General features: G+C 47.4%; 1 protein-coding gene and 1 long non-coding RNA gene across 15 annotated transcripts in view; one reads left to right on the forward strand and one right to left on the reverse strand.

Annotated features, from left to right (window-relative positions):
• The window catches only part of LOC309618250, a 35,786-nt gene extending 24,163 nt beyond the window's left edge, over positions 1-11,623 (reverse strand). For 4 of the 5 annotated variants that reach the window (XR_014238367.1, XR_014238368.1, XR_014238369.1 and 1 more), the window contains exon 1: positions 11,482-11,623. This is a non-coding gene — a long non-coding RNA (uncharacterized lncRNA). The remainder of the gene's footprint in view (positions 1-11,481) is intronic. The other variant, XR_014238371.1, reaches the window with a different exon arrangement.
• Positions 11,624-11,770: 147 nt separating this feature from the next.
• TMEM94 (transmembrane protein 94) overlaps positions 11,771-27,452 on the forward strand; it is a 34,840-nt gene continuing 19,158 nt past the window's right edge. For 5 of the 10 annotated variants that reach the window (XM_082371699.1, XM_082371694.1, XM_082371696.1 and 2 more), the window contains exon 1: positions 27,108-27,334. In XM_082371699.1, coding sequence (XP_082227825.1) covers positions 27,281-27,334 — 54 coding nt within the window. In that variant the 5' untranslated portion in view covers positions 27,108-27,280. Of the gene's footprint in view, positions 11,879-12,078; positions 12,214-22,753; positions 22,884-27,102; positions 27,335-27,452 lie in introns of those variants that run through there. The other 5 variants (XM_082371701.1, XM_082371700.1, XM_082371695.1 and 2 more) reach the window with 5 other exon arrangements.

The raw sequence follows: 27,452 nt of genomic DNA on the forward strand, positions 1-27,452 counted from the left end.
CTGGAGCAGCTGGGTATTTGCTAGTGCCACTTGCTGCACGGTGGTGGTGGTGGGGACTGGAAGACGGAAGCTGGTATAGGGAAGAGGCTATGAACTTGACTTTGGAGGCTTTATTATTTTTTTCCATAAATTTATTTATTTGTTTATTTCTGGCTGCATTGGGTCTTCCTTGCTGCACGTGGGCTTTCTCTAGTTGCGGCGAGCGGGGGCTACTCTTTGTTGGGGTGCGCGGGCTTCTCATTGCGGTGGCTCCTCTTGTTGCAGAGCACGGGCTCTAGGCATGTGGGCTTCAGTAGTTGTGGTACGTGGGCTCAGTAGTTGTGGCTCGCGGGCTCTAGAGCGCAGGCTCAGTAGTTGTAGCGCACAGGCTTAGTTGCTCCGCAGCATGTGGGATCTTCCCAGGCCAGGGCTCGAATCCGTGTCCCCTGCATTGGCGGGCGGATTCTTAACCACTGCACCACCAGGCAAGTCCCTGGATGCTTTAAACTTGAGATGCCTATTAGACATCCAAGTGAAGGTGTCAAGTAAGTGAATCTGGGATTAAGAGGAGAGATTAAGACTGATATAAGTGTGGGACTCATCAGCATTTACATGGTATTTAGGACCATAATGCTGAATTTGGCCACCAAGAGAGATACTCTAGCAGAGAAGAGAGGAGGCCCTCCCCACTCCAATATCTGGAGGCTGATCAGAGGAGGAGCTGGTAAGGGGGATTGAGAAGGAGTAACAAGTGAGGCGAGAGGTAAACCAGAGTGGCCCAGAAGCCAGCAGAAAAATGTCTTCTTCCGAGAGAGAGGAGAGGGCCAGGCGTAGCTGTTTATGTTCCAGGAAGCATGTCTGTTATCCTCTGCGGTCCTGACTGCTCACTAACAAAGAGCACTCCTCTGCAGGATGTTTTACTGTTTCTTTAATGGGCTCCACCCTGTTTGACTAACATGGCCCCCTCGGTAGATAAGCCGATGTTCTCTTGCACTGGGTGGGAGCTGGCATCCTTCTCCTGTGAGCATACCTACCAGGTTAGAGGACACCTGTGACAACGATGTAAATGTAGTTCAGATTATCAGCAGGGGGCTTCCTTGGTCCTTTTAGATCTAGACAACATTAACTTGAACCCCATTCGAAAGAATTCTCTGCAGGGTCTTATGTTCTCATGAGCTTTTCTGGTTCCCAGCTGAACTGGTTTACTTCAGGGATTCTCCCACAATCCCACTGGTGTACTTCCTGTTACCCATACACTTGCGCCTTAATTTTCACTAAACCAAACACTCACACAGGCATCTGTATGAGTAGATCTCTCTGTTGACGGACTGGGGAGATGCAGGGCTTTACACTGTAGAAACACAAGCAACTTTATTTTATTTTAATTAATTAATTTACTTATTGGCCTCGCCATGCGGCTTGCAGGATCTTAGTTCCCTGACCAGGGATTGAACCAGGCCCTCAGCAGTGAAAGCGTGGAGTCCTAACCAGTGGACCACCAGGGAAGTCCCGAAACACAAGCAACTTTAAATCCATACCAGGGTATGTTTGTTTCCTAAAAGCCCTCTGCCGTTTCCACAATTCAGGCTCCAACCTCCCTTCACATCGTTCAGCCTTCCTCTCTGCTCTTTCCTTTCTTTCTCATCCAGCTCCAATTTTGGTGTTCATTTTTTTCATGCAGAGCATTTAGGCTCATTCTCTTATTGTTTGGCCTTGCTGACCTAGGCCTTTTGGGTCTCATCTTTCCTTAAAATATTTATCAAGTATTTTCCTAAACAAAGACAGTTTCCTTCCTTTTCAGGACTTTTGGTGCCACTGTAAGGACATGAATGTACATGTAAACAGTCACTCTGATAATCTGTGAGGAATTATAAAGCAGTAAGGTGCTGTCCATGCTCTCAGAGAGCTTAAAAATTAGTTTAATGACATGATATTTACACCTAAAGTGCTAAGAAGCAGTGCAAAAAGGAGTCTAGAATGCCAGACAGAGAAGCCTGGAGTTGGTGTTTGGGAAGTAAAGGGCTGGTGATGGTGCCTGGGGTTGGGGTGGGGGGTAAGGATGGTGGCTGCCCTGTCACCTGGCATCTGGACCACCTCCGATGGCTTCCTGTCTCCACTGGCTCCTCTTTCGAGTTCACCTTCTACAAGTTCATCTTTCTTCCTCCCAAACCTGACCGTCTCATTTCCCTATTTAAAAGCTTGAGGGGAGGGAGCATTCTCCTTTTTCTTCAGGTAAGAATAACTTTCACGGATCCTCAGAAAACGGCCCCGACCTCCTCTAACAGGATTTTCTGCTGCAGCCCCTCCACGAAACGCACCAGACTCTCTGACCACAACAGGCAGAGTAGATCTGCCTCAATTCCCACCAATAAGCAGTGAAATATGGCTTTCACTCTGGAAGATTAAAACGGCTGCTTTGTGGCACACAGAAGACCTGGATGTCAGTGAACTGCTGTTATTTCTGGAAAGCAAACAACATAGAGGCCTCTCCTATGTGGAAACCCAAAGATCAGTAAGATGATACAATGATGGTTTTTCACCTAAGGCTACACGGGATTTCTCAGCCTTGGTACCACTGACGTTTTGGACCAGATAACTCTTTGTTTTGGGGGCTGTCCTGTGCCTTATGGCTTGTTTAGCAACATTTCTGGCCTCTACACATTAGATGCCAATAGCAGTCCCCAGTCGTGACAACCAAAAATGTCTCCAGACATTGTTAAATGACCCTGGGGGCAAAAACCACACCCAGTTGAGAGAGGAGATTGTTTTATATATATATACTTATATATATGCATATGCATATATATATATATACATATACCTCTATCTATATTGATATATTTGTATTTAAAGATATAGATATGTACATAGCTATAATGTGTCTGTATCTATAGATACATATATATCTATATATGTATATATCTATAATGTATCTTTATCTATAGACACATATATATCTGTATATATTAAATTATACCTGAGTAAGAATATATACATATATATGTATTTCTTACTGAGGTATAATTTAGATACACTAAAATATACAGATTTTAAGTGTATAGTTTGATGAGTTTTGATAGATAAACCTATGTAACTCTGTACTCTAATCAAGATATAGAACATTTGCTTCATCCCCCCAAACTTCCCTCGTGCCCCTTTGAAGTCGGTCCTCATCCACACCCCCACCCCTGTCCTAGATGTTCATATAAGTGGAATTGTATGGTACGTAATCTTCTCTGTCTGACTTCTTGCCTTCACTATAATGTCTGTGAAATTCATTTATATTGTGTATCGGTGGTTTGTTTATTTTACTGCTGCAGGGTGTTCCCTTTTGTGGACATAGCACCATTGTTTATCCATTCTCCTGCTGATGGACATTTGAGTAGTCTCCCATTTGGAGCTACAGTAAGTCCCCCGCATACGAACATTCAAGTTGTATGCAACTTTCAAAGATGCGAACGTGCCCCTGTATGCCAGCTGTTGTACTGTACTACTGTACTTTTCAAGGTACTGTACTGTAAGATTAAAAATGTTTTCTTTATTTTTTGTGTTTGTTTTTTATGTATTATGTGTGTGGAAAGTATTATAAACCTATTACAGTACAGTACTATATAGCCGATTGTGTTAGTTGGGTGCCTAAGCTAGCTTTGTTGGACTTACGAAGAAATTGGATTTACGAATGCACTCTCGGAACGGAACTTGTTCGTATGTAGGGGATTTACTGTATTATGAACCAAGTCTTTGTGTGGATATTCACCGTCATCCGGAGATTTAAGTTTCGGGAAGGGAATGCAGCCAGATGCTCATGTTGTGTTGTAAAGTTGCGTCCCTGTTTCAGGATTGCTCTTCAGGAGGACAAACAAGTGTCAGAATTGCCTCATTCTCAGTATTTACAACAAAGTTTCCCCAGAGGATCTCTCGAGTGAGTCCAAGGGCTCAAGAGAAGGTCCTCGTCAGTGAGACGTCACTACGGCTTTCTGCAGATATTAGAGGAGCAGCTTCTCCTAAAAATATCACTCACAACTTAGAGGCAAAGGCTCTTGGCAGCTGAGGAAGGAACACAGGAGCTGCCCACTCAAGAATCAACATCCCTGGGCTTCCCTGGTGGCGCAGTGGTTGAGAATCTGCCTGCCAATGCAGGGGACACGGGTTCGAGCCCTGGTCTGGGAAGATCCCACATGCTGCGGAGCAACTAGGCCCGTGAGCCACAATTACTGAGCTTGCGCGTCTGGAGCCTGTGCTCTGCAACAAGAGAGGCCGCGATAGTGAGAGGCCCGCGCACCGTGATGAAGAGTGGCCCCCACTTGCCGCAACTAGAGAAAGCCCTTGCACAGAAACGAAGACCCAACACAGCCATAAATAAATAAATGAATGAATGAATGAATGAATCAACATCCCAGATAATTTCACCTGGCCTCACATCCCAGTTATCCTTAGGCACGACCCCAAATACCAGTCTGGGCCATTTCCTCCACTGCTACCCCCCTCCAAACCTTCCTCCTGTGTGATCTGAAGCCCTTGTTTCTTTGAGAAGAAAATCTCTAACAGCCTCAGCATCTTGAAAGGATACTCCTGCTAACCCCTCCTTCACCCAGGGAGTGGCTTTCCCATGAAGAGGCCACTTCTCCTGCAGCTCTTGAGGGGAGGGGGAATTCTCCCAAACTCAAGTTGGGAAGGGAAGCAGATGCATGGTTTTCCTTGCTTTTGTGACTCCTTCCAGACCATTCTGGTTCCTTCCTCATGAAAACTCCCTCTCTCGAGGTGCATGCCATCTGGCAATCATCTGTGACCCCACATTTCATACTCTGCTCCAAGTTCTACCATGACCCTGTATGGACAACCCATCCAAGAGCTTAGATGTCAAGTTGTTTTTGTTGTTAATTGAGATATACTTGACAAATGACATTGTGTAAGTTTAAAGGGTACAACATGTTGATTTAATACATTTACATATTGCAATGATGATCACCGTAGTAGCATTACTTAATACCTCTATCAACTCAGATAATTATCATTTCTTGTGTTGAGAACATTTAAGATCTAGTGTCTTAGAGAATTCCCTGGTGGTCCAGTGGTTAGGACTCTTCACTTTCACTGCCAAGGGCCTGGGTTCAACCTCTGGTTGGGGAACTAGGATCCTGCAAGCTGTGCAGCTCGGCCAAAAGAAAAAAAAAGATCTAGTCTCTTAGCAATTTGAAGTATATAACACAGTATTGCAGACTATGATCACGGTGTTGTGCTTTCGATCTCTAGAACTCAACTATCTTGTAGTTGCAGGTTAGCTACTAAGTTTCCTGCCCTCTTAGATGATAAGAATCCCTAACATCCATGTTATTTCAGCCCTTGACTCCCAGGCCACACCCCGGACTTGATCATCATTTGAATAAGCAAAGAAACAAAAAAGCAAATATATTTAGGAGTTGAGACATATCAAGCCCCCACTTATACTACAAGCCCCCCACTTACATCCACCCCACTCTGCTAACAGATTCAAGGTGTTGGCCATCAGATCCTGCAAGAGAAACGACTATGTTAAAACACACACACACATACACACTGTTCAAAATAACTTCTAATAAAGTCCAGAAGGTTGTAAAAGTTATCCAGAGAATTCAGGTAGGGGCTAAATTATATTCCCAAAGTCCAGACCAATATCATTCAGAGCCCTGCTGTATGTACAGTGATACTTATAGATGAGTGTCTAAGTGCAAAATGCATTAAATCAGGTGTTTGCTCAAATATATGTTCTCAGTGAAGCCTTCTCTGGCCACCGCATCTCAAACTATCCCAACCCTTGGTGTTCTCCATTCACCTCCCCAACTATTTTTCTGTATATCATTTACCATCATCTGACACACTATTTTACTTACTTGTGTTTTCATCTGTCAGCAACTCTCCCCCATGTCTCCAACTACAATGGGAGCTCCATGAGGGGAGGGACTTCTATCTACTTGTTCATTGCTGTATCTGCCACCCACCCACCCACACAAAGCTTTGGAATTATTTCCTAAAGCTGTACTGCCATAAAAAGAGATAATCAAGAGTTGATCCTTTTATGGTTCTTTATCACCTGCTGTCAGATTGCCCCTTACAGACACTATAACAATGTAGATTACAATCAAAAAGTAATGTTTAAACCTACCAGTTTCACTACAGTTTCAGCATTATTAAATTTTATTATTTTATTTAATTGAACAGATGGGAAATGGCTCCTCTGGATTTGTTTTCATTTTTCTTTTTTTGTGGGGCTGTCCCACACCATGCAGCTTGCGGGATCTTAGTTCCCTGATCAGGGATCGAACCCGGGCCCTCGGCAGTGAAAGTGCCGAATCCTAACCACTGGACCACCAGGGAACTCCTTGGATTTGTTTTAATTTAATGTTCTTTGCTTATTAGTGAGATTGAACCTTTCTTCCAAAATAACAATTCCTAATATTTGGTTTCTTCTTGCGTAAATTGTCTGCTCACGTCTTTTGATCATTTGGTCCCTCCTTTCAAAGAGCCTGCAAGTGTCCATAGGTGGGTCTGAAACTTCGGCTGCAGCAACAATCAACACTTAGCCATTTGCAGAATGTGGATCCTGAAAGTATGATTTCTGGCAGGGGACTCTAATTCTGATTGTGGCGTTTAGCTCAGACAAGTTAAAAGAATTTCAGCCCAGGAATCTAAACAATCACCATTTCACCCTGTCACTTTCAAACACCTGATTAGGCTGAAAGGATGGCGCAAGACGAAGGATGCGCCAGTGCGAGGGGGGAGGGGCGTGTTTCTGCATGGATGGGATGCGGCCTGTCACTCCTTGTTCAAAAACCTGAATCAGCCCTGCTGAGCTACTCACGCTTTCTGACTCACCTCTCATGTTTCCATCTAGGTGAAGTGAAGTCATAAATACACAGGAATGTTTTCCGGCTGATGTTTTTTGTTCAGTCCTTTGCTCTAAATTAGCCTTTCTGAAGCACCTGGAGCTGAACAGGTGCTTTGTCATTATAACTGACACTATATGAGGTCAAGGGTGTAGAAACCTAGGAGTCACCCTTCCCTCTTTCTCCCCAGACCTTAAGTCCAATCGATCACTAAGTTGTGCCTAGTTGACCTGCTAAAGATCTCTTAAGACGTCTACTCACCACCCAGGCAGCCACCAGTTTAGCACAGGGACAGTGTTGCCCACATTACTGCCAGGCCTCCTCTCTGCGCCTCTCAAAGCTGTTCTTGCTTCCTTATGATCCATTCTCTACCCAGTAGCCAACCTGCGTAATTTTATAAACACCAATCAGATCGCAGGTACTCTTTTGCTTAAAACACTCCAATGGCTTCTCTTTTTTCTAATTAATTAATTAATTAATTAATTAATTTATGGCTGCGTTGGGTCTTTGTTGCTGCACGTGGGCTTTCTCTAGCTGCAGCAAGCGGGGGCTACTCTTCGTTGCGGTGCGTGGGCTTCTCATTGCGGTGGCTTCTCTTGCGGTGGAGCACGGACTCTAGGCGCACGGGCTTCAGTAGCTGTGGCACGTGGGCCCTAGAGCACAGGCTCAGTAGTTGTGGCACATGGGCTTAGTTGCTCCGTGGCCTGTGAGATCTTCCCGGACCAGGGCTCGAACCCGTGTCCCCTGCATTGGCAGGTGGATTCTTAACCACTGCGCCACCAGGGAAGCCCACGTTGGTCAGTCTTGAAGGAGTTTATTCCAGGCTGATTTCACAATATTTGAAACATGGTTCTTAAGAGTCACACGACATTGAGTTTTTCAGCGAAGTCTCTTAAATATTCCCCAGGGCCACAAAATATAATAAATGAAGCAGTGATTCTCTGTTGACTGTAGTAGCTAAGGTGAAGTCATCAGGTGTTACTACACTGGCTAGTCTAACAGAGACATAACATCGCAGACAGAGAGGGAGCTTTTTTTTTTCTTTTTTTCTTTTGGCTGTGCTGTGAACCCGTGCCCCCTGCCGTGGAAGCATGGAGTCTTAACCACTGGACTGGCAGGGAAGTCCCCTTTTTTTTCTAATTAATTTTTTATTAAGATTTCATATTTTTACAGCAGTTTTAGGTTCACAGAGAGGGAGCTTCTTGCTCGTTGATTCGTTAGCTATATGGCAGAGGAGTGTCACATAGACCAGACCATTTAGTATTGAAGGCCTCTTCTTCCTCTCTTTCGTTCTTCTCCCCTTCTCCTTCTCTTTTCCCTCTACAGTTCCCCCTCCCTCTTTTGCTCTAAGGAGAGATGAGAACTATGAATGTTTATATAGCTAGGGGCAAGGACAGGAAGCAACTAAAGATGCTAGAGAGAGGGCTTCCCTGGTGGCGCAGTGGTTGAGAATCTGCCTGCCAATGCAGGGGACACGGGTTCGAGCCCTGGTCTGGGAAGATCCCACATGCCATGGAGCGGCTGGGCCCGTGAGCCACAATTACTGAGCCTGCGCGTCTGGAGCCTGTGCTCCGCAACAAGAGAGGCCGCGATAGTGAGAGGCCCGCGCACCGCGATGAAGAGTGGCCCCCACTTGCCGAAACTAGAGAAAGCCCTCGCACAGAAACGAAGACCCAACACAGCCATAAATAAATAAATAAATAAATAAAAATTAAAAAAAAAAAGACTTCAAGTGTTCACTTGGGACCCCTGATAATAATATCCTCCAGGAATAAAGGCAAAACTAGAAATTATTAAAAAAAAAAAAAAAAGGATGCTAAAGAGGATAATTGAGCACCAGCTCATTTATTCAACAAACATTTATCAGACACCTACTGTGTGCCAGGCACTCTGTTAATCAACAGTGACACAAAGATGAAGAAGACACTGTCCTTGGACACAAGGGGCTCACAGGAAGAGAAATGACATATAATTAGACAATGTTATTAACTACATAAAGCCTAGGGATGGATATGTCCAGTATCTATACAGAATCATATACAAAGAAATGATAATTGGCATCCAAAACTAATTGCAAAGCAACTTCAGATCTTATTGTAGTCTCTTGAGAAAAATGTCAAAGGGGGAATTACATAAATGATTTACGAGAAACCTTCCTAAAATCCTATTCTTCGTTTCTCTTTCCCTCCTCCTCTTCGCTAAGGGGGATTCTGTCTTTACCTGTTAGGTTCCCAGGTCATTCACTGTACAGTATCAGACAAACAGGGGAAAGGTATTCCACCTACTCCCCTAAGGCATTTCTCACTCTGCTCTAAAGCTTCTCTATTTCCTCTCTCCAAACTTCCTCCAGCTCTTCCCTAACCCACACCATCCTGGCTCTTGTCTCTTCACTTTCTCCTGCTCCCTTTTCAAACCCAACTGCTTTCATTTGCCGGTAACTCTGCATCTTATCCAAAGTAAACCCAATCACTCAAGGCTTGCCTTTCTCAGTCCTACCTCTCCTCTATTCTTCTGTTACTGCGCAATGATCTGTCAACCTAACAGGCATAGACAGAATCCAGGAGGAGAGAAGGAGACCTTGGATACTAATGTATTATTAATATTATTTTGCTGTCAAAGATATAAAACAATGTGGTAAGTGAAATGATACAGTTATCTACAGAGCAGGGACAAGCCATTCTGATCTTAAAGGCTGATCGGGAGTTCGAAAGAAAGGAAAAGGGCATTTCAGGTACCGCAAACAGCATAAGCTAAGCCTAGAGATGGGAAATAGGCTGGGGTGAGGCAAGGGATTGAGGATACAGATGGGGAAAGGAAGAGGAGTATCTCTTCCCTGGAGGAATGTTGAAAGGGGAATAGGAGTAGATGAAGTGGATGAGACATCTCCACTGGAAGGCCTTGGTCTTCCCATCAAGGTCATTTTGGTAGGGAGAGATAGGGAAAGCTCCAGAAGAGTGAAGAAGGATTGGTACAGCTGCCTGGGGTTACTAGACAACCAAGAAGACATGGCCATAGAGACCTCAGAGCCACAAAAAGTCTAGCCAGGGTGAATCTAGAGTGGGTGTATCAGTATGTTTTGGATCGAGTGACTTGATTTACTTCTTAGGCAAAGTTTTTTTTTTTTTTAATTTTTATTTTTTAGGCCATGCTGCGCAGCACGCTGGATCCTAGTTCCCTAACCAGGGACGGAACCTGTGCCCCCTGCAGTAGAAGCAAGGAGTCTTAACCACTGGAACGCCAGGGAAGTCCCATCTTAGGCAAAGTTTTATAGCTGGGGGGATTGACAGAGGGGATGGTCAATGCACAGTGAAGGACTGTGGCACAGCCCCTGAAACTGGTAGGCACTCAGTTCAAATTTGTTGAGTGATATTCATAAAACCCAATGGAACAGAGAAACAAGTATGGCCAGAGGCGACTGGGGTACAAAGTGGAGCAGGGCAGGATGACTATGTTACACCTGCTAATAACCTTCCAAATGCAGCCATATAAGCCTTCTGGGATGAAGTGAAAAGACATTAGATACAGGCAATTGACTAGTTCAGTTCAGCAAACATTTACTGGGTACCAGCCTCCAAATAAGGTGCTGTGTGGACTGCCAGGATAAGCCAGCTGCCTTCAGGTTGCTTGAAGTCTTACAAAAATAATTCTGTGCAAAGCATACTTTTGTAAAGGCAGCAGTGGAGACACAAAGAAAAGCTCAGTGCTACAGAGTTTCAATGACTAAAAGTCAGGGAAGGCTTTTGGGCAGGTAGTGTTTAGGGTAGACCTTTAGGATGGGTGTGGATTTGAACGTTGATTTTATTGGTAGGAAGGAACCTACAAAGCACCGGGAAACCCTTGGGCAAAGAAGCAGAGGTGGGAGGGTCCCAGAGGCATTTAGTGAATCTGTGTGGCTGCAGGAGTAGTTTGGCTTGTGGGGAGTTAAGCCTGGAAATGTATGTCTGAGTCGATTTATGAGGGGCTTTGAATGTCAGGCAGAGAGATTTGGACTTTTTCTATTGGCGAAGATAAACAGCAGAAGATTTTTGTATGCAGGAAAGGGACATGATTCTATCAGTTTTAGACAACAGCTAAAACAGTTCAAACATACAAGATTAGGCACTGAAATGGCACCTTCTTGTCCAGCTGAAAAGAAAGAGAGATTTAATTACATAATCAAATTCATTAACAGGGAGAAGGGGCTCTTACTTCCCAGGACCAGCCATGACCTTCTTCCAGTTTTATAAACAGACTAAAAAACAAAAAACCAACTCTCCAGACTTAGATCTCTGGGAAAACAGAAGTAAATACTGACACAGGCTTGCTTTGTTTTCCCAAGAGAGGTCTCCCAGGCGACTTCTTTAATTATCTAGAAAAAAAAATTTTTTTAACTTGTTTTTCCCTTTAGAGTTCAGCCGAGCTTGGAGGAGAAAAACTGCAGTATTGCCTTAGATTCTCCAGCTTTGGTTTGGAAGCAGTATTGGTCCCAGAGGGACTCCCTCCAAGGTCTCTGAGCGAGGTGTCTCGAGGCATTTGTTCCCAGCAACAAGGAGGGAGCTTTGGAGACACAGGCGCTCTGCAAAGGGCTTATTTTAAAAAGAAAGGCGGGGGGCGGGACGGCCCGTTGATATTTTTAGGATAATTCCATAGGAAAACTAACCTAGGTGAAAGCCGTGCCCTCGCCTCTGGTCAGGACCTCTGGATCAGAAAACGCTACGGCATGACGTTCAAGGATGGACAGTGGTTGCGCGCTCTCCCGCCGGCATCACTTGGCACTTAATTCCGCCAGGCTCCCGGAGGGGAGGTTGTGGCTACAGCCTAGTGCTCCCCTCAGCCAATAAGAAGCCAAGAATCCCCGCCCGTCTCGGATTGCGACCAATCGACGCCCAGGACTTTAGCTAGCGAGCCGGCGACTCCGTTGTCCGAGAAAGGAGGCAAACCCCCTTGGAGTTGCCAGTAACGGACATGGCTGCGGCCCCTGGAGGAGGGGACGCGAAGTGAGGAGGGGGCAGGGAGGGGAGAGGACGCGGGCGAGGAAGACTGGTCCCCGGGCCCCGGTAAGTACGAGAAGGCCCGTGGCCCGAAGCAAGGGGAGCAAAGGGGCGTGGGGCTCGGCCTTCCGCGTCCTCGGGATTCTTGGGCGAGGGGAGGCGAGTCTGGGGTCTGCACCCAGGTAATGGTCTCGGGGGAATCCCTTCGGTGGAGGAGTCAAGGGACTGGCTCTTGCCTCCAGCTCTTGGCCATTTCCTTCCCCCAGGTGCTCACACTTGCCCTCGGCCCTGGCTTGGCCCTCTGGGGGTCCCGCGTCAGAAATCGAAGCCTCCCGCCAACAAAGACTCCCTGCCCCAGGATTGCGGTGCCTGGGCCCCAGCCCAGAAGGCTTCCAGCGCTGGTATTCAGTTTATTTATAGGTCTCTGGGAGTCCCCATCCCAGCCCCAGTTCAGACGGTTGCCTCCCTTGCGCGCGCTCTCAGCTGCCGTCCGGGCCCTCGTGCTGACCACGTCCCCTGTGTCCAGGTGGATGGAGCCGGAGGGGCTTTTCAACCCTGAGCAGCGACGTTGCAGTTTGGAGTATGCCCTGCCTGCCCCCACCCCCACCAGCCCCCGCCCCTTTCCGCCTTTCCAGAAAGTTGTTTAAAGACTCCTTAGAAGCAACCAGAGGAACATTACTTCCTACCCTATAAACTGATCTCTCTGCTGTGCTCTCGTTCCTCTGCTGCTCACCGCTGAAGTCAGTTCTTAAAGTCCCTCGTGTGCTGCTGTGTGAGCCCCTGCCCGGTGCCAGTTACAAGGGAAACCCTGCTCTTTCATTGGTGTGTGACCACGGGCTGCACTTTGGCGTGTTCATTGATTTGGTCACGTGCTGCTACATCCCACCCTCTTTTTTTGTGTGTGTGGCTCTTGGGGAGAAAAAGGAGGGAGCTCTGTATCCAATCCCTTTTCCTTCTTGTGTGTGATTTTGTGTACTGGGGACGATGATAGTTTTCTCATGCTTCATCCAAGACCCTCACCTCAGCTGTAGTGACACAGTTCAGTTAAGCCTGGGTACTCTTAGAAGATGGAAGTCAGGAGGGAATTTTAACGTTTTATTTTACAGATGTGGAGACTAACTGTTGGGAGAGGCAAAGGGCCAGGGCCAGGGTCATCAAGGTCCCAGGGCTGGAACTCTGAAGTCCAGATTCTTGAGTCCTTTATCCACTAGAGCCGGTTGTTTCCTAGGTGTGATCTGAGAAAACCAAGTTCCCTAACTTCTCTCAGCCTTTGCAGGGCGGTTGTGAGCATTAAATGAGGTGGTCTATATATAAGGATCCTTTGGATGGAGTCTAGGACTTACTAGGTTCTCAATATATTTTTGCATTTATTAATTTTAAGTAACCGGCAGGTAGTTCACTGGCTGATTTCTTGTATTAATATTTATTGTGGTCTCTATTTGTGGGTGTAAATTAGTGGTTCTCAGGAAAGGCAGGGAGGGGCAGAGTCAGGACAAGGTAGCCCTTCCTCTGTTTGGGGGAACCACTGTAGTGTCATTAGAGGTGTTATGAATGAGAGTGTGATTGTGTTTAAGAATAGTGCAGAGGCAGAAAAAGGTTAAGAAGCACTGAAGAAAGAAGAAATACCATGGTGGTATGTCTTTATGGTGATCTTGGTAAAAGAAGAGCTGATCTTAGTAATCCAACGAGGTAGTTTTAATTTTTTTTTAAATGGCACGAGTAAGGTTCATTTTCTAAAAAGTCAAATAAAAATGATCCATGGAGTTTAAAAAAAATAACTGTAAAGATCAGAAGACATCAGAACGTAGACTGTGATTAACTGGAACTGGAACTGGGGGTAGATGTTCACATAAAATCCACATACTGTATGTACTCTGCAAGGCTTATTTCAACTGCCATGTCAGCTGTAACTTCCTTGCTCTCTGGTTTTTGTCAGAACGACAAACAGGGAAACTGGTGGAGACCATGGAGAAGTGCATTGGCCAGGGAGTTGGAGTACAGACCATCCCCTTGGATAACCAGCCACCAAAGAATTGAGAGTTAACTGCCCTTGAACCCCTACCCTACCCCCCACTCCCACCCCTTGTTTGTGGTGACCCGACATCAGAAGATTAGTCCGGGAGAGCCAGGGCTGGGTGGTGAGATGGAAGAAAACAGAAAGCCCTTCACATTTCTATTTTGAGAAGTTGCTAGGGAGTGCCAGCTCCAAGGGCTGAAAATCAGCCTTTCGGAAAGCTTAACTCCTGCAGAACTCATGAGAAATGAAAGTCGCTATCCTTCGGTTCCTTCCACTGCTGCTTCCCTGGTGTTGGGCTTGGGAAACAATTTCTATGGGGCGAGGGAGGAGCGCTATTGTAAATGTGACCTACACCCAAGGCTTGACTTAACCTCACCTGAGTCGAGTTTGAGCTCTGAGAATAGCCTTTCTCAAATCCATTCCTGGTGTTTAAGTGAGAAGGTTCCCAGTCGTGGTTGGCACTTCTCTGCCAGTCAACGTGTGCTAATCTTTTTTATCTGGTTATTGGATCAGCGTTGGTTTCACGAGAGCGTCTTTCTTGACCTAAAAGATAGGCTCCTTTAAAAATATTGTTTGAACTCTGGTTTCTGAGCAGGCCCAGATTTGTTTACAGTACACAGGTGAACTAAAGGCTAAGCCGGCGGCTGCAGCAGGAATGTTTTTCTTCCGAAGGGACCGGCCAGCCAGAAATGTGTGGTTTAGTGACCAGGGGTTCGTGTAATAATAAGCTTTGCCTGTGGTTGCCGAGCCAGTAGTAAACAGGATCACATGGCGTGGCAAGTAGGTTAAGGACCAGATTTAGACCCGGCCTGATGCCTGCATCCAAAGGCCTAGAGTGATGGGGAATGAGGGGTGCCCAAGGGAAGGAGACCCTTTCAGGGCTCACAGCGACCTTTTGGGAAACTGGAAATAGTGTAATGATAGGAACCCAGTTTTCTTAATTTCAGGATCATCTTGAAAAAGAGATTCCTGATAGCAGTCTTCCTTAGTAGGAAGGTGAAGAGAAAAATATTGGGAAACACCTGCAAAAAAGATATATACTGGAGAGAGACTCAAAGGTGTATTGAAAAGAGCATAGGGACTTCCCTGGTGGTCCAGTGGGTAGGACTCCACGATCCCAATGCAGGGGTCCTGGGTTCAATCCCTGGTCGGGGAACTAGATCCTGCATGCATGCCTCAACTAAGAAGTTCGCATGCCCTAACTAAGACCAGGAGCAGCCAAAATAAATAAATAAATAAATATTTGGGAAAAAAAAAAAAAAAAGAGCATAAACATCCCTAAAGTTGACATGGAAGGCAGTGGGGGAATATTCCTTGTAATGTAAGCCAGAACCAATTGCAAAATCAGAAGTTGCTGATTTTTTTTTTTTGGCCACACCGCGTGGCTTTTGGGATCTTAGTTCCCCAACCAGGGATCGAACCTTGGCCTCAGCAGTGAAAGCGCCAAGTCCTAACCACTGGACAGCCAGGGAATTCCCAGAAGTTGCTGATTTTCTTTTTATTGTGGTAAAATATACATAATACAAAACTTACCATTTTAACCAGTTATGTGGCATTAAGTACATTCACAGTGTTACACAGCCATCACCACCATCCATCTCCAGAACTTTTTTATTTTCCCCAACTGAAACTATGTCCCCATTAAACACTTAATTTCCCATTCCCCCCTCCTCTGGTCCCCGGCAACCACCCTTCTACTTTCTGTCTCTAGGAATTTGACTACTCTAGGACCCTCAAATAAGAGGAATCATACAATATTTGTCCTTTTGTGACTGGCTTATTTCACTTAGTGTAAGGTCTTCACAGTTCATCCATGTGGTAGCCTGTGTCAGAATTGTCTTCCTTTTGAAGGCTGAATAATATTCCATTGTATGTATAGGCCACATTTTGTTTATCCATTCATCTGTTGATGGACACTTAGGTTGCTTCCACCTTTGCTATTGTGAATAGTGCTGCTGTGACCATGAGTGTACAGATATCTGTTTGGGTCCCTGTTGTCACTTCTTGTGGGTATATATCCCCAGGAGTGAGAGGTTGCTGATTCTTTAAAGATACATTTGGTATATTCATATGGTTTGAAAATCAAAAGGCACAAAAGTATATACAGTGAAAATTCTCCCTCCCACTCCTATCCTCAGCCACTCAGTTCCAGTTTATTAATATCTTCTTTTGTAGGTTATGCTCTTGGTATTGATTCTAAGAAATCCAACCCACAGTTACAAAGATTTTCTCCCATTATTTCTTCTAGAAATCTTATAGTTTCACTTTTCCATTTAGGTCTATGATCCATTTTTAGTTAACTCTTGTATATGGTGCAAACTATATTTACAAGGTTTTTTTTTTTTTTTTTGCATCTGAATATTCAATTGTTCCAGCGCAATTTGTTGAAGAGCCTTTTACTCCACTGAATTGCCTTTATACCTTTTTTCGAAAATCAATTGACCACATATGTCTGGGTCTATTTCTAGGCTCTATTACCAGGCCAATAGCACACTGCATCGATTACTGTAGCTTTATAAAACCTTGACGTCCAGTGGTGAAAATATTCGAGCTTTGTTCCCCTGGGGTAGTCTAATTTGAATGTCTCTTATTGTGGGTAGAGTTGAGCATCTTTTCATGGGTAGATGCTACTGGATTTCTTGATTTCATAGTCTCTTGGAGTTAGAAGAGACCATAAAAAGCCATCTCTTTCTTATTTGCTACCTGATGTATTTATTAGCTCCATAATTCCCCACCTCTGCTTGGATCCCTCTAGTGATGGGGAGCTCATTGCCTCTCAGGGTGGCCTCTTCCATTTTTTTAATACAGTTCTAATATGTATAAAAGATATTGCTTGGGAGCTCCCTGGTGGTCTAGTGGTTAGGATTCCAGGCTTTCACTGCCACGGCACAGGTTCAATCCCTGATGGGGACTGAGATCCCACAAGCCACGCAGCCAAAAAAAAAAAAACAAAAGATATTGCTCATATTAAGTCCCAGTCGGCCTCCATATAGCTTCCTCCCCCTAATCTAGTCCCTATTTTTGGAGCCTCCCAGAGTTAGCCTGGCCCTTCTTTCCCCTGGCAGCCATCATGCCCTTCTGTCTCTGCTCTAACCTGATGTGTTTTTGGTGTCCTGGCCAAGCATCTTCTGTCCCTTCCATTAATTCTCATGTGATAGTTTCTCCAACCTGGCTGCTGTTTTCTGGAAGCCTTCCACTTTAGTCAGTGTCCTTCTTAAAGTGTGTGATGCACAAATGAACAAAATATTTCAGGTGTGCTCTGAAATGTACAGGAATCAGACTTAACCCCTGTCTTTTGGGGGACTTGGCATATCTGTTAATGCAGCCTAAATGTGAGTGAACTCTGGGCGACCATGCCGTTTATTTTGAAAATGCATTTAACTAAGCCATTTGTAGTAGTTTACTACAGTAGTTTTTGAACCTAAGTGCAGGCGTTAATATCGAATCTCTTACAGTTAAATTGAATCTATTAGATTTGGCCCATCATTTTCTGCCTGTTGAGATCTTCCTGGAGCTTGACTTTGATCTCCTTTCCAGGTTTGTGCTATCCAAGAATTTGATTAGCATACCATCTGTTTCCTCACCCAAGTTATTGATAAAGATATTGACTAGGATGTCACCAAGGATAGAACCCCGAGACTTGTGATTAAAAACCTCCCCCCCACTGAGTATCCATGCATCCATCAGCGCACTTTCAGCTGAGTTGAGTCCACCAAATTGTGTTTTTGGTGTGTTGGGCGTGCCTAGAGTGCCAGCAGAGCTAATGAAGATTGTGTTGGAAGAGATAAGGAGAGCCAACTCCTCAGCTCACCCTCAGCCTGAACCTTGGGCACCCATTCTTTTTTTGTTGTTTTCTTTTTTTAAAAAATATTTATTTATTTGGCTGCACCGGGTCTTAGTTGCAGCAGGCGGGCTCCTTAGTTGTGGCTTGCAAACTCTTAGTTGCAGCATGCATGTGGGACCTAGTTCCCTGACCAGGGATCAAACCAGGCCCCCTGCACTGGGAGGGTGGAATCTTAACCACTGCGCCACCAGGGAAGTCCCCACACTAGTTCTTTTTGATGTTGGTTCTGAGCTTGGCAGCAGGAAGCATCGACCCCTTCGTTCTCATTTCTGCCTTTGTCTAGATACCCGTCATGGCAAACCAGGGTTATTGTAATTTTCTTCTAACTCTTCTGCCTGTAATTTCTTTCCCTTTCTCCTCTGATCCGTTCTCTACCCTTTTAAAATCCTGAGACCTACTCAGAAACCTTCAGTGACTCCTCAGGGTGTCTTTGTTTCAAAGGCCCCTGATTCCCTGTCCTATGTGGTCATTTATTTCTTCATTTATTTCTTCAGTCTGACCTACTCAGGCCTTCTGCTCTAACCAAACAGGTCAGATCACTATCTTTCAAAAAGGCTCCCGGGGGGAGGGATAAATTGGGAGATTGGGTTGACACATACACACTACTGTATATAAAATAAATAACTAATAAGGACCTACTCTATAGCACAGGGAACACTACTCAATACTCTAATGGCCTGTATGGGAAAAGAAGCTAAAAAAGAGTGGATATATGTATATGAATAACAGATTCAGTTTGCTGTACACCTGAAACTAGCACAACATTGTAAATTATACCCCAATTAAAAAAAAAAAAAAGGCTACTGTATTTCTTCCCTGGTGCCTTGATTGGGACTTGTGGCTCTTGCTTGGGTAGCCCTTCCTCGTCTTACTCCTAAGCACCTGTTTGCAATTCTCATTTAGTATGTCAATGCCAACTTGAATTGTTATCTTTTTTCATAATAGCCCAAACCACTATATTATAAATCCCTCTAGGGAAGGGACCGCATCTTATACTTCTTTGAAAACAGGACCATTCCGTATACTTACTAAGTATCTGCTATTGTAACACACTACAGGTGCTGGATAAATGTTTGCTTCATTATCCCTTCTCTTTTATAAATCTGCCAAATCTTGCATGTGCTAGGCATTTTAGAGGTTAGTTGAGCTCGGATTCCACTGTACTTTTGGAAAATCAGCTCTATGGAGGCAACTCTTATTTCCATACAATGATATGCACCTATTTAAGTATATAGTTCAAAGAATTTTGACAAATGTATATACCCCTGTAGCCACCACCCACAGTCAAGATATTAAACAAAAGATCCCTGTGCCCTTTGCAGTCATTCCCTCCCCCTGCCCCCAGGCAACCCCTGATCTGCTTGCTGCCACTATTGATTAGTTTTGCCTGTTCTGAATTTTATACTAATTGAATCATACAGTAGGCAGTCTTTTGTGTGTGGCTTTTTTTTTTGGCTGTGTTGGGTCTTCGTTGCTGCGCATGTGCTTTCTCTCGTTGTGGTGAGCGGGGGCTACTCTTCGTTGCAGTGTGCGGGCTTCTCATTGTGGTGGCTTCTCTTGTTGCGGAGCATGGGGTCTAGGTGCACGGGCTTCAGCAGTTGTGGCATGCGGGCTCAGTAGTTGTGGCTCTCGGGCTCTAGAGCACAGGCTCAGTAGTTGTGGCACACGGGCTTAGTTGCTCCGTGGCATGTGGGATCTTCCCGGACCAGGGCTCGAACCCGTGTCCCCTGCATTGGAAGGTGGATTCTCAACTACTGCGCCACCAGGGAAGCCCTGTGTGTGGCTTCTTTCACTCATCAAATGTTTTTTGAGATTCAGCCATATTGTTGTGTATATCAGTACTTTATTCTGTTTTGTTGCTGGGTAGAATTCCATTGTATGGATTTACCACAGTGTGTTCATCCATTCACCTGAGTGGACATTTGGATTTTTTCCAGTTTGGGGCTATTTTGAATAAAATTGCTATGGACATTTGTATGTAATTCTCTTTGAGGACATATGTTTCCATTACTGGGTCATATAATAAGTGTATATAGTTGACCCTTGAACTGCATGAGTCCACTTATATGTGGATTTCTTTCACTAAATATGTACCAGAATGCTACACGATCCATGGTTGGTTGAATCCACAAATGCAGAACTGTAGATTTGGAGGGCTGACTGTAAAGTTATATGTGGATTTTCCACTGCGCTTGGGGGGTGGGAGGGTGGTGTCAGGGGTCGGTGTCTCTAACCCCCGCCTTGTTAAAGAGTCACCTGTACTTTATCAGAAACAGCCAAAATGGTTTCCTAAATGGTTATACTATGTTATATTCCCACTAGCAATTTATCAGTTCATATCCTCACCAACACTAGGTACTATCGGTCGTTTTCATTTTAGTCATTCTGATGGGTGCCTATTAATATTAATACTGATAAATAGAAATGTATGAATACGAATATTATTTAATTTAAATATTAAAACATTAATGTTAACATTAAGTCTTCCATTCCATGAACATGGTATAGCTCTCTCTTTGTTTAGGTCTTCTTTAATTTCTCTCAGCAGTGTATAGGACTTATGTGTATTTTCATTAAAGTCATCCCTAAGTATTTCTTTTTTTTGGTACTGTAAGTGATATTTACACATTTTTACTTTCCTATATTTCATTATAGCGTATAGAAATTTATATTTGCATTTTATATTTTGACCTTGTATCATGCAACCTTGCACACTTATTTGTTCTAATATCTTACTTGTAGATTCCTTAGGATTTTCTACATGTATGATTGAGTCTTCTGCAAATAAAGACAGTTTTACTTATTTCTCTACAATCTTTTTTTTTTTTGGCCATGCCCGCAGCTTGCAGGATATTAGTTGCCGACCAGGGATTGAACCCAGGCCCTGGCAGTGAAAGCACCAAGTCCTAACCACTGCCCCGCCAGGGAATTCCCTCTTTACAATCTTTATGCCTTTTATTTCTTTTTTTTCTCCTTACTTTTGAGTTCTCATTCTTGACTTCGGTGACTCTTTCTTCATATTACTTGTTTGCTGATGATAGTAGATGATAGTAATGGCGACTATTAAGACCTACCATGTACCAAATACTGTATTAGGCCCTCTGCATATAGTATTTTACATAATTCCTGTTGCATAGCTGTGAAATAGGTATCATCACTTCCATTCAATGAACAAGGACACCGAGGCTCAGAGAGACAAGTGATTTGCCAGGGTCGTTTGGCACTTGATACATGATGGAGCCAGGATTTGAACCCACGAGTGTCTGGCTTTGAAGCCTGTGCTTTTTTTCACAATGGGCGGGGAGTGGACCTGGCCCTTTAAGGATACAGCTGCTGGTTTCAGATCAGACAGCTAAGGACAACTCTCTCCCAGAATCCCATGTATGGAGTGATGGGAAAACAGAGACTCTTAGAAAAATGTCGTGCTCCTGGCTGCCCTTTTAGAACTGCTGTGGTTCCATCCAGCCGCAGAGTTATTTCACTCCTGTAGTGTTGGCAGAAGGAGTTAAGCATAATCCCCGTCTGGCTCCTGGTGCCTTTCCCTGTGTGGTGACTGCCTCATCCAGCCCCTGCTGGCATGGGATGTCATGGGGACCTTGAGCTGTACTTGTAAACAGGGCCAGGGTGCCTGAGTCAGAGCGGCCTTAGGCAGAAGTGCATTCAGCCTCTCAGGATCCCATTTCAGTCGGCTGCCAAAAACCAAATGTCGCTGCACTGCGGTGCTGCTCCCAGCGTCACTGTCTGTCTCTGACCCTCCGGGGCCAGCTCAGCTTTGAGGGCCCTGGTTGGAAAAGCAGAGGTAGGGACAGACCTGGCAGTGCAGGGCTGTGACGTCTTGCGAGGAATTGGACGGGATCGTGGGTCGGATTTAGTGCCTGCAGAGCCTGGGCCTCCTGCCTGGGGTCCTCTGGACACAGCTTTTTTTTTTTTATATTGTTTCTAGACAGCTCTCTTATGGATCAGTTCTCCTGGGCTTCTGACCAGCTCCTCTTAACGTAGGTTTTGCTGCAGGCCCCCAAAAGAACTGCCCCAGTCAGCAGGTTAGTTCTTTCTCCTCAAGTAGTCACCTGGCACCGAACCAGATTACTCAGTGGCACTCTTTACCCAAACACTCATCTGAAATCATTTAAGGTGTGCTGGCCGCCAGGATGGATGGGTGAGACTCGGGGTTATATGGGGAGGGAGTGGTGGGTGGGGAGGTTAGGCTCATCTTCATTTTCTAGATTGTTGTCGCCTTGGATCCCCCATCCTCGTGGACACCCGTCCAGGTCCCTGTTGAGCACTCCTTGTTGGCCAGCTGCTCGAGAGGCCCACTGACTGTGGGCATGTACGTGTTGGCATGTGTGGTGTGTGTTTCCCAGCTGTGCTCCTGGTGGCGGTGGAGTGAGCACGTCTCTACTTTGATCATCTCTGCTGCTCTTCCCACCATTTGCTTGATTATTCAAGTTGTATTTAGATTCCAATTTACCTTCACTTTTTTTTTTTTTTAAATTTGGCCGCGCCGTGCCCAGCTTGTGGGATTTTAATTCCCTGACTAGGGATTGAACCCGTGCCCCCTGCAGTGGAAGCGCGGAGTCTTAACCACTGGACCGCCAGGGAAGTCCCTCATCACCTCTTTAAAAGTGAAGGTATGGGACTTCCCTGGCAGTCCAGTGGTTAGGACTCCACGCTTCCACTGCAGGGGGCACGGGTTCGATCCCTGGTCGGGGAACTAAGATCCCACATGTGGCCAAAATAAATAAATAAATAAAGAGCTGATGAGCCATGGCTTTTCCTGCTTTCTGGAAGTCAGCAAGTCAAAGAGTACACACGGAACAAAACATACGTGCCTCCAAAAATTAGGGTAAAAGAGGGAAAGCTTGCAGCCCTCCAGCATCCCTGCTGTAGCCCTCTCCCTCCTGGCCGCAGAGAGTGGAATTTGTAAAGCTGACTGCTGCCAGGACAGGCCGGGGCCCTGGAGGTCACCAGCACCGTCTTCTCCACGTCCTGCTCAACTGTTTAGATGGTACTGTTGTGTTTCACAGTAGCTGCCCCTTCCAGCAACCCGGCCTTACGGGACCTCTTTCTTTTTTTTCCCCAGATGCTGTGACTGTGACAGAGTCACTGGGGTTCGTACATGTTGGGGAGGAGCCTTCCTTTCGGGGGTGACCACCTTCCTCTGGGCATGCCTGCAGTACCCTGGGCCCATGGACCTGAAGGAGAAGCATGCGGTAGGCCATGATCGGTTCCCTAACGGGGATTGTCTGTGTGTCTCTGTTGGACTCTCCCTGCCTGTGTTTGCCTGGGAGGTCCTCATGTGGAGGCTTTACACCAAAAGAGAGGGAGGGGGCGCAGCTCTGAGGCTTGGGGTATGTGATCTGATCCCTGGACGGTGCTATTGCTTGGCTGGAACACACAGGCTCAGGGAGCTGGGACTCAAGGACAAAGGGTGGACCAGTTAACACGGCCGCATGGGAGCCGGTTTCTGATTGGGGTTGGCTCTGAGCCAGTCTTCCACTCCTTGCCCAGGGGTGTGTGATTTCGCTTGTTTGCCCTTTGCTGGGCTCTGCCCCAACCTGCTGAGCTGGGTTGCGTACTCAGTTGGGCACCCTCTCTGTGGTTAGAGAAGAGCTCCCCGAGTCAGACTCCAGACACAGCTGCTGAATCAGCTGGGGGTAAGCAGCCCGGGGGTCCAGGCGTCCTCCCCGAGCCTGACGCAGGCACCCCAGCCTCCAGGCATACCATCTTTACGTGGAGTTAGATTTGTCATCCAACAGAGCACCCCTCTCCTGGGACGAGGATTGCCCTAGGGGGTGTCCTTCCCCTAGGTCCTTGCCTGGCCTTCTTTTTTTTTTTTTTTGGCTGCGCTGCACAGCATGTGGGATCGTAGTTCCCCAACGAGGGATCGAACCTGTGCCCCTTACAGTGGAAGCGCGGAATCTGAACCGCTGGACCGCCAGGGAAGTCCCCACCTTGCCTGGCCTTCTGTCACACCTTCCCAACAGGTCCCTCTGTCTCTGACCCCTTGCCTCCACTCGGCGGGCAGGGAAGGCTATCCAAAACCCAGAGCTGACCTTTTGTTGCCCCTGCTTAAAAGGCATCACACCACCTGCCGAAACCTTTAGCGTGGGGTCCAGAGCCCTCCATAATCCCGCCTCTGCCCGTCGGCCCAGCATCCCTCACCTCCCCTGCCTCGGCCTTTACCACTGGTAATTCTGAACGCTTCAGAGTTTGGGCACACCCTCCACGTTTAGGCTGTTACCCAAAAATCCCCCCCCCACCCTTTTTCCTGCCAAACTCCTACTTTTCTTTCTTTAAGACCCAGTTTAGGGACTTCCCTGGTGCTCCAGTGGCTAAAACTCCACGCTCCCCATGCAGGGAACCCGGGTTCAATCCCTGGTCAGGGAACTAGATCCCACATGCCGCAACTAAGACCCAGCACAGCCAAATTAAAAAAAAAAACAAAGACCCGGTTTAGGCACGACCTTCTCCACATACGTCCTCCTCATCCCTCCAGGATCCCTCCTTTCAACATCCACAGCACCTCCACCATCATACTTGCTACGCTGTGTTGGCACCATCTGTCTGTCCCGCTTTATCTCAGTGTCCCTGGCTCCTAGCACAGAGCCTGGCATGTAGCACGGGCTTAGTAAATATTTATTGACTTGAACTTATGGATAGTGATCTTCCTGCCAAAGAGATCTTGGGAGGTCTGGGGAAGGAGCTGAGGGTCCACACAGACCTGGTGCCTGGCTGACTGCCGAGGTGTTCAGCTCCACATTTCACGTGCCTCTGGATCGTGGAACAGGCCTGTGGACCTGAACTTGAAGCAGGTGTGTTCAGCCTCCTGTTCACAGATGCCTCTGGCTGCTCTGCAGGTGTCCATCCTAGCAGTGATTGGTGCGCAGGGAAAGCTACACTTGCCCGTCCCCTAGCCTGGGTGCAGGGCTGCTGCGTACAGTTGCAAGAGCTGTGCACTGCTCAGTTCCAGGGAGCAGCCCCCCCAAAGGCTATGATGTTGTGCAATGTGGTGGCCTGCCTAGGGTGGGGCTGAATGTCCCGAAAACAGAGGACAGTGTTGTCCTCCGGTTCCAGCCTGTGGCTGAAACACCCATTCCTAGTGAATCGGGGAAACAAAGTTCTGTGGTCCAGCAGCTGGCTTCTCTCTCAAGCCCGAGGAAGGACACTTGTGAACCCAGGCTGGATATCTCTCAGGGGCGTTTGTCGGGGAGGGTTTTTCTTCATCCTCTTCTTTTTCTTTCTGGATAGATGCTTTCCTGACCTAGAAAGCACCATTACCACCATTGTCAGCCATATTTATGGAATGCTTCCTTTGGGTGGTAGAACTCTAGGCCCTGGGGGATGGCCTCTGGCTTGGAGAGGCTTACTGTCTAGTTGAGGAATTAATAGGACAAGCAGCTAAGTAATAGATCTGATGGCGTTTCTACCTGAGGTACCTTGCGAGTTGTGTAAATATGGGCTTCTAAAGTGGATCCCTGGGGCCTCTAACAGTGGAAGCCTTCTTGGAGGCATAGGAGAGGGCGAGGTGGCGCGCTGGGAGTTGATGGTAAGGTGGCCTGTCGTCACCTGGCTACAGCCCACCATCAGTTTGGCTGTTGCTGGTTGATCCTTTGCACCTTGCCCCCCTTCTCTTTGTGACCTGCCTGTCCTCAGTGTCCCCTGCAGACCCTCCTCTCCCGTCTCCAGTCCTCCAGCCCATGGTGGATGTGCCGTGGCAGTGATGGTCTGGGTTTCTCCCCAGATGCAGAGCTTCCCTGTTCACTTGCTGAAGTGGGCAGTGTCAGAGGGGGGCCAGACGCCAGAGGGCTGTGTTGGGGGGCGCTGCGGAATACCTGGGTTAGACCCTGTGAGCTGTTCTTCTAGGCCCTGTTGCACAGGAGGGAGAGTGTTTGCGTAGTTGTGGTTCCCCCAGAGCAGTGCCTTGGTGGAAAGCTAAAGGGGAGTGTGACCTGGGAGCAAGGGACAGGAGGCTCCTTGGCAGTTTGCTGAGGCTGCAGCCTGACTACACAGGTGGCAGCCGTCCTCAGAGTGACTGTCTCGGAATCCGACCCCTCCTTCCCTGGCCTCACGGAGACTTCCTGCCCTTAACCTCTGGACTGCCTGGGCCCCTCCTTTTCTGTTCCCATTCAGCTCAGGGTTTGGTGGGGTGTGTGTGTGTGTGTGTGTGTGTGTGTGTGTGTGTGTGTGTGTGTGTGTGTGTGTGTGTGTGTGTGTGTGTGTGTGTGTGCGTGTGCGCCCACAGGGAGCTGTGCTGAAAAAGGAGGAGGGGAGAGGCCGGCTGGAACTCGGCTGAGGCTCTCTCTTCCCTTCCCTGCCGATGAGATGGTGTCGTCTAGGAAACAGGACCCTGGAGAAATGTTCTCAGGCTCCAGCCCGTGCTCCGGTTATTGAACCTGTTAGGCCATTTCCTCTCCCTCGAGGTTTTCCAGCCCCATCCTCAGGGTGGCCTGGATGGAGCCAGAGAAGTTTCCTGCCCCAACATCACCCAGGGGGTCTGTTCTGACAGCTTCCTGTATGTCAAACCCGGGGTCGCAGAGTGATGCCCAGGCTCTGCTTGAAGCCCCGGGAGGAGATGGGAGCCCAGGTCACCAGCCTCCTCTTTCTTCCTGGGATGAGGCCCGGCGTCCGCAGGCAGTGTCCTGGTCCCAGCAGCACCTGGGCAGGTGTGTCTGGATGCGGCTGGGCGGTATCGGCTGGCTGAGCTCTGCACTCGCCTTGATTAGTGGCTCTTGGAGCCCCCCGCCACCTGGTGGGAAGATGTTGGGTCCTAGGTGTTGGAAGAGCCCTTCCTCTCAGCTGGCTCTCCCCTCTTCCACTGGCTTCCTCTGCTCGCTCACTTCCCAGTCCCCTGCTCTGCCCTCCGAGAAGTCACTGCTCCAGTTTTCTCAATTGCCGGTCCTTCCCCCTCCACGTAGGATGTGCTGCTATTGATAAGCGCCCCCCCCCCTCCTTCCTGCAGCTCTGACTGTGGAGAGAGCTGTTGTTGGCGTGGCTTCATGCTGGAGTCTCAAAGGGATCTGGGGGGCTCCCCCAAGTGGGGCTCCTCACCTTGCCCGGGAAGGGGAGTCCGGGGGGAGAGGACAGGTACTTCTCAATGCCCGCGGGTGCCCTCGGGGCTCCGGGCCGACAGCAGCCACTTCCTGCACAGCTCCTCCTCCAGTGGGGGTGGGCGGTGGGCGCATCCGAACCCCTGGGCGGCACGTCGCCCTCTGCTTACCCTCCGGTGCCTCCTCTGATGAATGGGCCCAGCCCTTGGACAGCTGGCAGGGCCCCTACCAACTTTCTCCTCTCAACCCCTTCCCTCCTCCCTCCCTCTCCGCAGCCTCTCCCTCCTTCTGTCCTTTCCTCCTGCACCGGCAGCCCGGTCTCCTCCTCCTCCCTCCCTAAATCTGCAGCGTGACTGGAAATAGTCTAAATTAATCAGCAGATTGAAGCTCCACTCTGCTGCCGCTGCCGCCCCGCTCCTCGCTCACACGCGCTCCAGCTCTCTTCTCTCTTCCCTGTCTTCACTCTTTCCCTCTCTGTCTTTCTCTGTCTCCTTCTCTCCCTCTCCGAGGGCAGTGTCGGCAGTTCTGTGGCTGACGCGCTGTGGCTCAGGCTCTACCCCATGCTCTTTAAACGGGCAGAGCTATGGATGGCCCATCAGGGCAAAGGCAGCAAAGTGAGTATGCCAGCTGGGCTTGACGCCCCCATTCCACACGCCTGCTTCCCCGCTTTGTGTCAGAGGTTTTGGGTTAACGGTTGAAGATGGAAGCTGGGCCGGAGGCAGCTTGGATTAC

Source organism: Balaenoptera borealis (genome assembly GCF_965194805.1).
Source record: "Balaenoptera borealis genome assembly, chromosome: 20".
NCBI lineage: Eukaryota > Metazoa > Chordata > Mammalia > Artiodactyla > Balaenopteridae > Balaenoptera > Balaenoptera borealis.